A 12,378-nucleotide genomic window follows, 5' to 3' on the forward strand; every position below is an offset into this window, starting at 1 on the left:
ACGTGGGTCCCACCTAAACAGTATGTGGCCCACATGGACTGCATGAACAGTGCACCAGCCCCCGTGTGAACAGTGCACCGGCCCCCGTGGGGCCACGACTCATGAGCTTGCGCCGATTCTTGGCGCGTTAGTAGAGTATATTAACTAGGCTCAGACACATGCATGCACCATGCTGCATGCATTTTGTATTGTTAAAATACTTAATACTCCTCTGATTCTCCCCTTGATGACTGTTGCATGCTATGCGGAATAAAAAGTTGCCCATCTTATTAGTTTTGTTTCTTTCTTCTCCTTTATTTTTTATTTCCTATTTTGTTCCTGGTTCTTTTCATTTTCCTGGTTCTTTTGACTTCTTTGTTTATTCATTTTTAGTTTTTAGTTTGTATTTATTTTCCTTTTTTATTAATTTCCAGCATTCTTTCCTTTTTATTTATAATCCTTTGATTTGTTGTGCACGGTTAAAAAAAACTTGCACTTGTTGATTCTAGACGCACACATATGGAGTGTAGATATATTTTTTCTTTCTTACTTTTTTTTTGTCGAGACTCAGTTCAATGTATCTTTTTGTTTATTCATTATCTTAAATTTTTTTCTTTTCTATTCCTTTCCTTCCAAGTTGTATTTTCCTTTTTGGTTCTAGTCATTGTATATATTATTTATTCCTTCATTCTTTTTTCTTTGCTTTATTTCATTCCAAAATCATGTCTAGATATTGATATTCTTTCTTTGGATTGTAGTTCTTCTATTTTTTGTAATTCACGCTATCCATATTATTTCAGTGTGTTAATATAAATGGTGGCAATCTGAATGAGAGCTGCTTCTGAGAACTTTCAAATTCTATATATATACTTATCCCGTAGGCTATAGCACAAATAAACTTGCACGATGTGTCAGCACCCACTACCCAGCAGGTGTGAGATCTGTTAAGATTTCTTAAATTTCTGACGTTGGTCTGAGGTCCTGAACTAAGAGAATAAATTTTGTTTCTGTAATGATGAAACTTCTGACTTTAGGCAGGGTTGACATCTTAAATTAAATATTTTTATTTATCGTGATGCTAACATCTGACTAGATGCAGTGCTGTGGACAAAGTTTGACTAGGATGCCATGATAAATATAACCGGCGTCTGGCTAATCTACAACTTGAGATCCCCTAAAAAAAATCGACAACTTGATCCTCCTGTGTATTAATCCAGGACTAGGCGCAGTTTCGTGGGAAGCTTCGTTCTCTAGCTACCCCTTCATCTCTATAAATACTACTGCATTGCCTAATCACACTTGACAGCTAGTTCCATTGACCAATTGGTGTGGTATGTCGTCGTCGCAGCTGCCGGGGGCACCACCGGGGAAAGCTATTCATCGCGCGCGCTACCCCGTGCCAAGTTATCACAGAAGCGCTCCTGTATATCTTCCACCTTCAGCCAGGGGAGAGGGGAGCCCCCTGCCGGCGAGCTAGGGGACGGGGGAGGGGGAGGGGGTGGCCGGCGAGGGTGGTTGGGGGGGAGGCCGGCAAGGTCGCCGGCGGCCGGGGTGGTGGAGGGCGGCGGCGGCCTTTAGATCCGGGGTTGCTGGGTGGCGGCGGCGGCGGTGGAGGCTCCATGGCCACCGGACTTAGAAGAGAAGGTGGGCAGGGGGGAGGAATCGACCGGCGGTGGGCGGTGGTGTGTGGGCGGGCGGCGCGGCGGAGCGCCGCCGGCCGGGGTGGTGGCCGGCGGCGGCCGGGCCAGGTCTCGGGCGGGGGTGTGGCGTCGAAGGAGGGCGGGGATGCGACCTCGGTTAGCGTGGCGGCGGCGGAGGCCGCCGGAGCTGTGGGCGGCGAGGGCGGCGCTCGCTGCTGCGATTGGACGCCTTCCAATCGCAGAAGGCGATGAATAGACGCCCCTGCACCACCTGCTCATTCTCTAACACGGTAAAGTTTGATCTGCATGCAAACTGAAGAAGTGTGCATGCAGCAACTAACCTTCTTGTAAGTTGAAACTTAACTGGTTTAGGCCTCGTTCGTTTTGGGCCGGAATGACCCGGAATGACCTTCAATCCGGCCGGAATAAAGTGGCCCGGTTTGAAATCGGGTCCGACCCGGAATCGTCGTTCGTTTAGGCCCAATCCGGAATGAAAACAGGCCATTCCAGGCCGTTCCACGCCGGAATCGATCCGGACCTCAAGCGTCCAGGAACTAATCCAGGAGAGGCGGCGCGACTCGAGGGCTCCAGGGCTCCTGGCGGCGCGGCGCGACTCGAGGAGAGGCGTGGTCCTGGCGGCGCGCGAGGCGACGGCGGGCGAAGGCGAGGGCTCGGCGGCGCACCGGCGGCGAGCTTCTCCTCGTCCGCCTTCTCGCCGGTAACGCGTCGCCCTCGTCTTCTTTGCCTTCTTTTCTCCCTCGGGCGCTAGGGTTCTTGGCTTCTTCTTCTTGGTTGTGAGGTGATAGGAGATGTATAGGAGGGGAGCAGGACGAGCAGGGAGGCAGATCTGGAGAGATGGGCTCCGACAAGGCAGATCTGGATGAGGCTGTGATGGCCATGGGTGGCCATGGGGAGAGCTCCTTCCCGCCTTGGCTCACAAATCGGGCACTCCTGAGATGCTGGCGCTTGGTAAGTCGATCAGCAGGAGCTACAGGTAGAGCTCTGCTTTTCTTCTCTTTTGTTTCGTATGTATAATGATGATTGTTGAATTACCTTTTTCCTATTATATTCGCTACCTTTTAGAGGTGAAAAGTGGATCTTAGATATTACCTTCTTGTATAAAGTAGTTGAAGTTAAATCTCAGTCTATATATTTGTTGTTGTTTATCCTTGCTTTGCATATTGCTTTAATCTCCTATATATATCGCCTATATCTATAGCCTTTTCTTCATTAACAAGTCTGGTGGCTCTTACTGTCCTGTGAGTAAAATGTGTAATACAACACTTCAGTCCATCATTACTGGTTTCTCAGAGACCTGAGTGAGAATGAACTGGTATGGCCGATTCCTACTATACTTGGCAACCTATCATACTCTGGCAAACTGTTAGTATCATCAACTATACTTTTCTTTCCCAAACCATCTACCTTTTCTTTTATTAATGGTTTGTACAACCATTCCTTTTCAGTTATTTACATGGCAACAAACTTACTGGACACATACCACCAGAACTGGGGAACATGAGTAAACTTAGCTACTTGTAAGTAACTATTATCTTAACAGTTTTGCATTTATGTTGATGTGTGATCTTAATGAAGTTCAACGTTACTTCCATCCAGGCAGCTGAATGATAATGAACTAGAATGAACCATTCCAGCAGAGCTTGGCAAGCTCACAAAATTATTTGAATTGTAAGAACCTATCCCATATTCAAGTATACAAATTAATGTTTATTTTGCTCTCTGTGTTTCTGATAAGTTGTATAAATCTTTAGAAATCTTGCCAACAACAAGCTTGAGGGTCATATTCCTGCAAACATCAGTTCTTGCAGTGCACTGAACAAATTGTAAGTTTGTAGGCATGCATTTATCACAAGTTTCAATAGAACAATTATGTGTTTCTCATGCCTAATCATTTTATTCTGTTCTTAGCAATGTGTATGGCAATAGACTGAATGGCTCCATCCCTGGTCAGTTAGCATGTTTGTAGTTTCATAGTTTCAGTTTGGCCAAATATGGAACAACTCCTGTCAGCAATTCACTTCATTGTAAGTTGTAACAACCATTGTTACCAAGCTGATATCATGGATTAGGCAACGTTACTTGTATAAAACATTGTATGCTTCAAATTTAGTTTTCAACCAAGCATGCCACAACTTGAGTTTTTTTTATTACTTCTGCGTCATTTGTTTTCTGTCTACCACTATTTCCTTTATATGCTGCCCTGCATCCTGCTCTTAAAGAAAGACTTTGCATTTCTTTACCAAGTCACCGAGCCATTCAACTTTTTGATGATGTTTTAAGAAAAGAGAAATCTGACAGCTTCTTCTCGTGATCACTATGCAGCCTTATTTTAGATAATCAGGACGATGACCAGTGGCGGGTTGGCTTGAACTCAGCTATGTTCAGAAGGGTGTCCATCCATGTGTTCGGGAGCTGGGATGCAGTATCTGTGTTCTGCAGCAAACTTGTTCCGGGATAATGTCATGTAGTGTGTGAATCTTGTTTTTGCTTTCTGTTGACTGGAGAATCGAAGAGTTTAAATGCCTTTTTTTAAAATGGAATCAAGCACAGCTGAAAGGTTAAAGAGACTAGTATATGATAATTTGTTTCCTGTGCTGGTTTGAATTCTTGCCTAAACAACCGAACAGATTTTTTGATGAAAGGAATGATTCCTAGGCCAGGAACCAAACCAGACCAGGGTTGAGTGACACGGGTGGAATCACTCAAACCAGGTCTGGAATCAAAACAGGCCTGGAATCGAAACTGGACTGCCGAACGGTTACTCCAGAAACGGCCCGGAATGGCCTCCAATCCGACCGGAATGAAATGGCCCGGTTTGCAACCAGCTCTAGGCCGGAATCATCGTTCGTTTTGGGCAGCTCGGATTGGAAACGGGCCCGGTTTGGCCTCCTTCTCCCCCCTTCCGGCCCGGTTTCGATCCCCACCTCGTACCCACCGAATCCAATCCGGATCGGCGCGGCTGGCGGCGCACGAAGGCGAGGGCAAGGGCGACGGCGTGCGAAGGTGAGGGCGACGGCACACGAGGCGTCGGCGCAGCGGCACGACCGCGCACCGGTGGCGAGCTTGTGCTCCGCCGCCTTCTCACCAGTATGCCGCCGTCTCTCTCATTCTTCCCCTCTCCGCATTTTTTGGTATTGACCTCCGGCGGCCGGATCCAGTAGCAGCAGCGAGCGGCCGTGCTGCTGCCGGCTCTGTGGGCGGCGTCGACCACCGTGAGGTCGGCTTGCTCTGCCTCTTCTTGGCGTCGACAGCCTGCTCTTTCTCGTGCGGAAGCTTGACGACGATGGGCACCCAGCCCTTGGCCTCGGACTGCACGAACCGGACCATGAGGTGGCCGGCGTCGACATCTGAACCGACGCGCCGCAGGATCTTCTCCCTCTTGAACTCAAGCTCGGACAGCACGGTGGAGAACTTGTCCACCCCCTGTGACGAGTAGGGGTTGCCCTTCCCCTTGGTCTTGCCGCTCGCCTTCTTCGCCTTCGCTGCGGCGTCCCGCTTCCCGCCGGCGCCCTTCTCCTTGTCGACGTCCCTGAAGCTACCCGTGCCGCAGAACACCATTTCTCCCATACAGTTTACGATTTGCCGTGTTAGGGACGACCAAGCCTGACTGTTCTTTTTTCTGAATCTTGGATTTCTTGTTTCTTCCTCTCAGATCTACCATGATTTGTTTTAATGGAAAAAGTCTATATAACCCCCTCACCTATCGGCAGTTGACTATTTAACACCCCAATCTATAAAACCAGATATTCTACACCCCAAACTTTCCAAAACCGGACAAATAACCCCCTCAAGCAGTTTTGGATGGTGGTTTTATCTTTTATCTTTTTTATTTATTTTGAATGAATTATAGAAAAATCATAGAAAAATCATAGAAAAATCATAAAATGGAAAATCAAATTTTGTTGGACTCCACATTAGCAAAACTACACAGTGAACATATAATATTGTATTTTTAATATATTTTTTGTTTTACATTTCTATCTATTCTTTTCTATAATTAATTGGAATAATTTATAACTGCAATTTCTATAGTTCGATTATGGTGAAATTTTTATGGTAACCTAATTATTGTATGCTTGAATTGTAGTAAAAATTTCATACTCATTGGATCATATATTACATAGTTATAGATTTATTTAGGGTTTATGCTTGTTAAATTTATAACTATATAATACATAATCCAATGAGTATGAAATTTTTACTATAGTTCAAGCATATAATAATTAGGTCACCATAAAAATTTCACCACAATCGAACAATAGATCCTGTAGTTATGAATTATTCCAATTAGTTATAGAAAAGAATAGATAAAAAATCTAAAACAAAAAATTGTATTAAAAAATATTATATTATATGTTCACTGTGTACTTCTGCTAATGTGGAGTCCAACAAAATTAGATTTTCCATTTTATGATTTTCTATGATTTACAATAATTTTTCGATGATTCATTCAAAATAAATAAAAAGATAAAAGACAAAACTACCATCCAAAACCGCTTGAGGGGGTTATTTGACCGGTTTTGAAAAATTTGGGATGTAGAATATCTGGTTTTATAGTTTGGGGTGTTAAGTAGTCAACTGCCGATAGATGAGGGGGTTATTTAGACTTTTTCCTTGTTTTAATCATGTCGGTGTCCCGACCTGGGGGCCCAGATCCCAACTAGTAAATGCTGCGTGTTTCCTCGTCCCAGATGTTGATGCAAGAGGTAACACAGTAACACACGGGTTTATCCTGGTTCCGGCCACGGGGCCGTACGTCCAGCAAAGGGGTTGTGCGAGGGCACTGTATTATCTTGCACCCGGAGTGCTTGTAGTAGGGGGTACAAGCGAGGCGAGAGAGGGAGGGAGGCTCCCAAGTCTCTGCTAGAAGAGGAGTCGGTTGAGGTGTGTGCTCAGTGGTGCTGAGAGGCGACGATGATCGCGAGTGTGGGTGACTGTGGTCGCTGATGTCCAGAACGTCCGAAAAAGAGGTCCCCCTTAAAGGGAGCCCGCCTCCTCCTTTTATAGTCACAAAGAGGGGCGGTGTACATGAGTAGGAGAACGTGGAAGTTGTCGTCTTCCCCCGAATCGCGGAGGTGCAGTGGTCGAACACTGTAGGAAGTACACTGTGGGGCATGGTGCCGGGCGTGGCAGTCGTCCTGGATATCCTCCTTGGTCATGCGGAGATCGCGCCGGCATTCTGCCAGCCCCTGCAGGCGGCGTGGTCGTCACTGCAAGGTGTACAGGTCTCCAGATGTGGCGTTTCGTGGGCCCTACAGGTCGGGGTCCTGCGTGCTCCAGCGATGGCGTGGTACGCAGCGGTCCCGGAACCCCTGGATGGAGTGCTGGCGTGCACGCTAGGAGGTCCGGGAGACGCGTGGAGGTCCCGGACCCCTCGAGGAGGGAGGTCCGGGACTCTGACTATGAGTGATGGGCGTCCCTCTTCGAGGGGCTCGTGGCGACACCAGGCCCCCTCCCAAGCAGGAGGTGGGCCCGGTGCCATACGTGTGATGTGGTAGAGTCCGGTCGGCCGGAGTCGGCAGAACAGTGACTGGAGCAGTGCCGAGCGCGTCTTGTCCCGTGTCGCAGGTCCCACTGTGCTGCCACAGCGTCAGGGATGGCAGAGCAGTGACCAGAGTTGGCGGATGGGACTTCAGTCACAACCAGTGTGGGGAATGGCGGCCTGACGCCATCCGCCCTGGGCGCTGTGGAGGAGTGGTTAGCTTTTAATGCCCCCGTACGACGGGTGGGTGAGCGGCATGGCCGTTTGTCCCTTATGCCGAGGGGTGGCCTCGAGCGAGGCGGAAATGAGTTACCTGCTCGAGGGAGGTTCGCTGCCCTCGAGCGAGGCGGAGACGATTTGCCTGCTCGAGGGCAGATTCGCTACCCTCGAGCGAGGCGGAGACGATGTGCCCGCTCGAGGGCAGATTCGCTACCCTCGAGCAAGGCGGAGACGCGGGGTGCGGTCGAGGGTTCCGGTGGGAGCCCTCGAGCGAGGCGTAGATCGTCCCGTGGGCCCAAGAGGGGTGCGAATGGGCCGCATGCTGGGCTTGTTTGAGTCCTTTCCTTTCTTCCAGATTGGAAGGAGGTCATGGGCCTTCGTGGGCCTGGTTGCCTTAACACGTGTTTGCGTTTTTTAGAGTGATCTTAGTACCCCGATTATGGTGTCCCTAATCGTGATACCCGACAAATCCAAGAGAAAACTTCTTGACTTTTCCTTCCTGCTCCAATTGTTCTGCTTTCTTGCCTAGGTGGATTCTGACATTAGATTGGTACCAAATCTATAAGTGCCTGTTCTGGTAGGTGAGGTAGAGGAAGTGCTAGTAAAAATATATGACCTGTGTGGCAACTGAAAGCTCTTCATCTTTAGTATTGATATGGTGTTTTCCCTTGCACTGTTTTGCATATATCAAATACTGCAAGTATGTTTAGTTTAGAAAACGGTATCAAATTTATGCATGTACACTGCAATATTAACTTCAGGTGTTCTCTTTGGCTTTTCAGGCATGCACTGGTGTCTTTGGCTTTCAGTTGGAGTGTGGGGATTATGTGATGGATGGATGAATCTGTAGGGACTTTAGTGTGCGTATGTGCCTTGTAGTTACAGCTGCAATGGTGGCATGTGATAAATCTGTCAATGGATTATAGCTGCTTGCAGTTGTATTGAATCAGCTGCAGATCTGATGTTTCAGCTGCTGAGTTGATCTGTTACTCTGAGTTGCTTTCTTTTGTTTCAGCTTAGGGCACTGGCTTAGTTCCAATCCATGCTATACAACCGAACCTGCACTGGTTTTGATCCTGGCCTGGAACGGCCGATGACCAGAAATGAGTGACACGGGTGGAATAACTCAAACCGGGCCTGGAATCAAAACAGGCCTGGAATCAAAACACCCTTGCCGAACGAGGCCTTATTATGATCCGGGCCGGGTCGTCCGATTATTTCCATTGCAGCTCAAAAAACCCAGGTACCAACGGGATGGCGGCCATGAAGGGGAAAAAGGCGGTCGCGGCTTGCGTGCTCCTGTTGAGGCTGGTGCTGGTGGCGACAACGGGCACCGTGCCGCTGGCGGCAGCGGCGAACTACGGGCCCTCCTGCATGGAATCTGTTTGTTTCGGCTTCTGCGACGCAAACTGTTCCTTGACATGTTGCCTCGTCGATGGTTCCTGCTGCGTGGGCGAATGATGACCTGCTTTGCTACTTGTGAGTACCATTTCCAACAATGAATGCCAATGTGCTCTCGTTTCCGGTAATAAACTAGTATGTCACAGTGTGCAGCGACGCATACCTCAACGCACCCATTTTAATTGCATTTGGACCCACATGCGTGTCGTGGGCATCTTCATCTACTTAGTTTCCTTAATCTAAAAATCTACTAATTTTCTTGCACAATTAATGCGATTGTGTTGTATGCCGCTCTGTTTCTTAAATTCAACAAACCAGAAATGATGTCGCTGCTTAGTAAAAGGTAATTCGAGTTTCGGGAAAGGGGGTTGATAGCTTGACACAAACAGATGATATACCATGCATAAGGCTGATTATCACTGACAAAGCGTGCGTGGTTTCTTCTTTCTCCTCAATTACGCGACGCGGGCGCGGGTAGGCGGCCGACGAGGGCCGTAGTGGCGGCGGGTGGCCGGGGCCGGCGACGCGCACGGGCGCGGAGGCCGAACGAGAGGCGCAGGGGCGGCGGGGCCTGCATGCTGCAGCGCTACTTTCTTTAGTTTAGTGATGGATATCTTAGAGAGTCTAAGCCCGTAGTACCCTCTGAGGTTGGTGAAGGGAAGTTAAACGTAAGCGAGGTATCGCAGCCCGCAAGGTCCTGGGCGGCAGCCTTGGCCGGGTGGTGGGCAGCTGCTGCTGGTGGTCTGACGGGCGGCGCGGTGGTTGGAACCTCGGGGACGGGGAGGGAGATGCCGAGATGGGGGCTGGAGTCACGGGCGAGAGACTTTTTCATTTTTATATTTAAAAAAAACAAAATTTCAAAAATATAAATTTGTGACAGGACCTAAATATAAAAAAAATTATATTTAGGTCCTGGTGACCAGGGCGCATTAAACAGTAAATTTGTAAAATCGATATAAAATCGTAGAAAAATCGAAAAAATACAAACTCAATAATTCTGGATTCTATGAAATAATATCTACAACTTTTGTTACATAAAATTTTTCATTTGATCAATGTATCTAAATCAAGAAAAATAGTTCTTTTACCTAGAAAAATCTGAAATAATTCATTTGGTCTAGTTGTGCTTATCTAAAATTTACGAAACTTTTTTTTATAACTCTTAGGAAATAAAATAATGGTAATGTAAAAGTTATGTCTTCTAATACTCAGTATAGCAACATGGATAAATAACTCATTTAAACTAGACATATTGCAAGATCTAATTTAAAAACTTATTCTAGAAATATTTTCTGGGCCTACCAATTTTGTACAAGCCTATGCTCACCATATGCAACACTCTGGCCAAAGATGACATGCATCCAAAGGATGGATCTTGAGATTTAAATAAAAGTGCATTAAACTGGTATTTAAAATAGAGCAAGATAAATTGATCAAATGAAAAATTTTATGTAACAAAAGTTGTAGATCTTGTTTCATAGAACCCAGAACAGTTGAGTTTGTATTTTTTGATTTTTCTATGATTTTATATCGATTTTACAAATTTATTGTTTAATGCGCCCTGAGCGCCAGGACCTAAATGTAAATTTTTTTACATTTAGATCCTGTCGCCCACTGGATGGGCGACAGACACCCATTTTTGAAAATTTCCGTATTCGGTATATATTTTTGAAATTTTGTTTTTTTAAATATAAAAATGAAAAAAGCACCACGGGCGACAGATGAGGATGAATGGATGATAATGGTAAGCATTAGAAGGTTTGTGGGCTGCCAGGATGGGCCTGTCCACTTCTTTTCATCTTGGGTCTCATAGAATTTCAGGTATTTCAGGAAATTCGGGTACCGGAGGTGTATACTTGAATTACTCGAAGTAAATTCGAATTTTTCAAAGTCATACCCAAAATATGGATCGGATATTTCGGATTCGGGTTCGAGTATTTCGGGTTCGGGAAATTGTGCCTAGGGCTACGAAAGTATTGAGTATACATAGAAACAAAAGTTAGTAATATGGTCTTGCGAGCCATTTTTATCCAGTAGTCTTGATGAGCTCAAACAAATGCCTTTTTTGATCAAGTAGACTCATTAGATTTGTCTCGCGATTTACAACTTATCTGTGTAAAAAGTTTTATAATTAAATTTTATTTACTCTATGCATGTGTCCAAACATTCGATTTGACGGATTTTAGGGTAAATTTTTTAGATCTAAACATGGCCTAATTTTCATGGCCGGAAGATCTGACACGAGCCCGGTAATAGTTAATGTAAATTGAGAGATGCCAGATCTGACAGGGTAGAAGATTTTCTTCAGCTTCTGGAACCTGGGCTTTGGTTTGTTGATTGCTCATATAATAATGAGGATGAACTGATAAAACTTGAGTTGCATGTGTACTTGAGGTAATGTTATGTTCGAGGGGCATTAAAACAAGAGGCGAATGACCAAGACAACAGAAAATTGCTTTTCAGATAACCAGCACATGAGTTCCTTGTATGTGCTATATTTCTTCTAAAGAATTGTCATGATCATCTCCTTGTATGTGGTTATTTTTTTGCAATATTGTTCTTCAAATACGTGCGGCACATGTGCACCCTACTAGTATTACTAACACTACTAGAAAAAGTAGTATTAGTAAAGGTACTACCGGTTGCAGCAACTGGTACTAAATGTGCCACCTAGAAATAATGAAAAGAAATGTAACAAACACTCGGGAGGCAAATGTGAGTGCGCAATTGTGAGAATTCGAACCCACAACCTCCAGCCTCGTGTAGCTTCCTTACCATCCCACCTATGCATCACAAGTGATTGGGTGGAAGATGCTTTCCTTTTGAAGCAACCTATGGAGGACCATTTAGTATCGGACTAAGATTCTGACCAGTAAAATATCACCTTTTCATACCGGTCGGTGTCATTGACCGGTACCAAATGGCCACACGATTTTAGTAACGGGCAAAACACCTACCGATACTAAAAAAGATAACTTTTAGTATCTAGTGATGTTATAATCCGGTACTAAAATAGCTTCGAAGGCTTTCAAATTTGTACGTGATACTAAAATGGCTCCGTGCCAATTTAGTTAGCATACCAAAAGTTAACCGGTACTAACATGTGGGATGAAAACTTATTTTTCTTGTAGTGTAACAAATAACCTTTTCTTGCATGCCATTTTTGACCAAGTACTACTTGTCTTTATGAGTTCAAACAAATGCTAATCCTCCTACTATTTGATAGAAATGATTTTTTTTGGGATAAGAGAAAACGTCGTGAGTATATACACTATAATTCTACATCTGTATACACTATCTCTACATTTATATATACATTATAGACTATAAAAATCCACACTATAAAGAACGAAATTTTTTTAAAACATTTGTTACCTAGACTAGATCAGGCCAATCCTACCCTCTCGTTTGGCCCACTTATCAGGATCTAAGAAAGTAGAAAAGGGTGCAGACCTATAAAAATCAGCATTTGCGCAAAATGGTTCCGCCATTGTACCCTGATTTTTTTCACCGCAAGTCAGCGTCAGTCTTACCAGCCCCGCGAACCGGCTCATCAACCCGCGGGCACAAATCATGCCTCCACTCACGGTGTGCTACTGTGCTCCACAATTTCTTTCGGGGTGTCCAACGGACAAA

General features: G+C 45.5%; 1 protein-coding gene and 1 long non-coding RNA gene across 4 annotated transcripts; one reads left to right on the top strand and one right to left on the bottom strand.

Annotated features, from left to right (window-relative positions):
* The first annotated feature begins 2,170 nt into the window (after nucleotides 1–2,170).
* On the top strand, nucleotides 2,171–4,230 carry LOC120713653. Of its 3 annotated transcripts, XR_005691230.1 has the most exons (5): nucleotides 2,171–3,157; nucleotides 3,237–3,308; nucleotides 3,392–3,463; nucleotides 3,549–3,664; nucleotides 3,963–4,230. It is a non-coding gene; the product is annotated as an uncharacterized LOC120713653 (long non-coding RNA). The 3 variants fall into 3 exon arrangements; XR_005691231.1 differs by lacking the exon at nucleotides 3,549–3,664 and having other exon boundaries at nucleotides 2,620–3,157; XR_005691229.1 differs by having other exon boundaries at nucleotides 2,180–3,157; nucleotides 3,392–4,230.
* Nucleotides 4,231–4,721: 491 nt separating this feature from the next.
* Nucleotides 4,722–5,207, bottom strand: LOC120713397. Its single transcript, XM_039999373.1, has one exon. The coding sequence runs from the start codon at nucleotides 5,205–5,207 to the stop codon at nucleotides 4,722–4,724; it is 486 nt and encodes a 161-aa protein (XP_039855307.1).
* Between the last annotated feature and the right edge of the window lie 7,171 nt (nucleotides 5,208–12,378).

The sequence above is a fragment of the Panicum virgatum genome, chromosome 6K (genome assembly GCF_016808335.1).
Source record: "Panicum virgatum strain AP13 chromosome 6K, P.virgatum_v5, whole genome shotgun sequence".
Taxonomy (NCBI): domain Eukaryota; kingdom Viridiplantae; phylum Streptophyta; class Magnoliopsida; order Poales; family Poaceae; genus Panicum; species Panicum virgatum.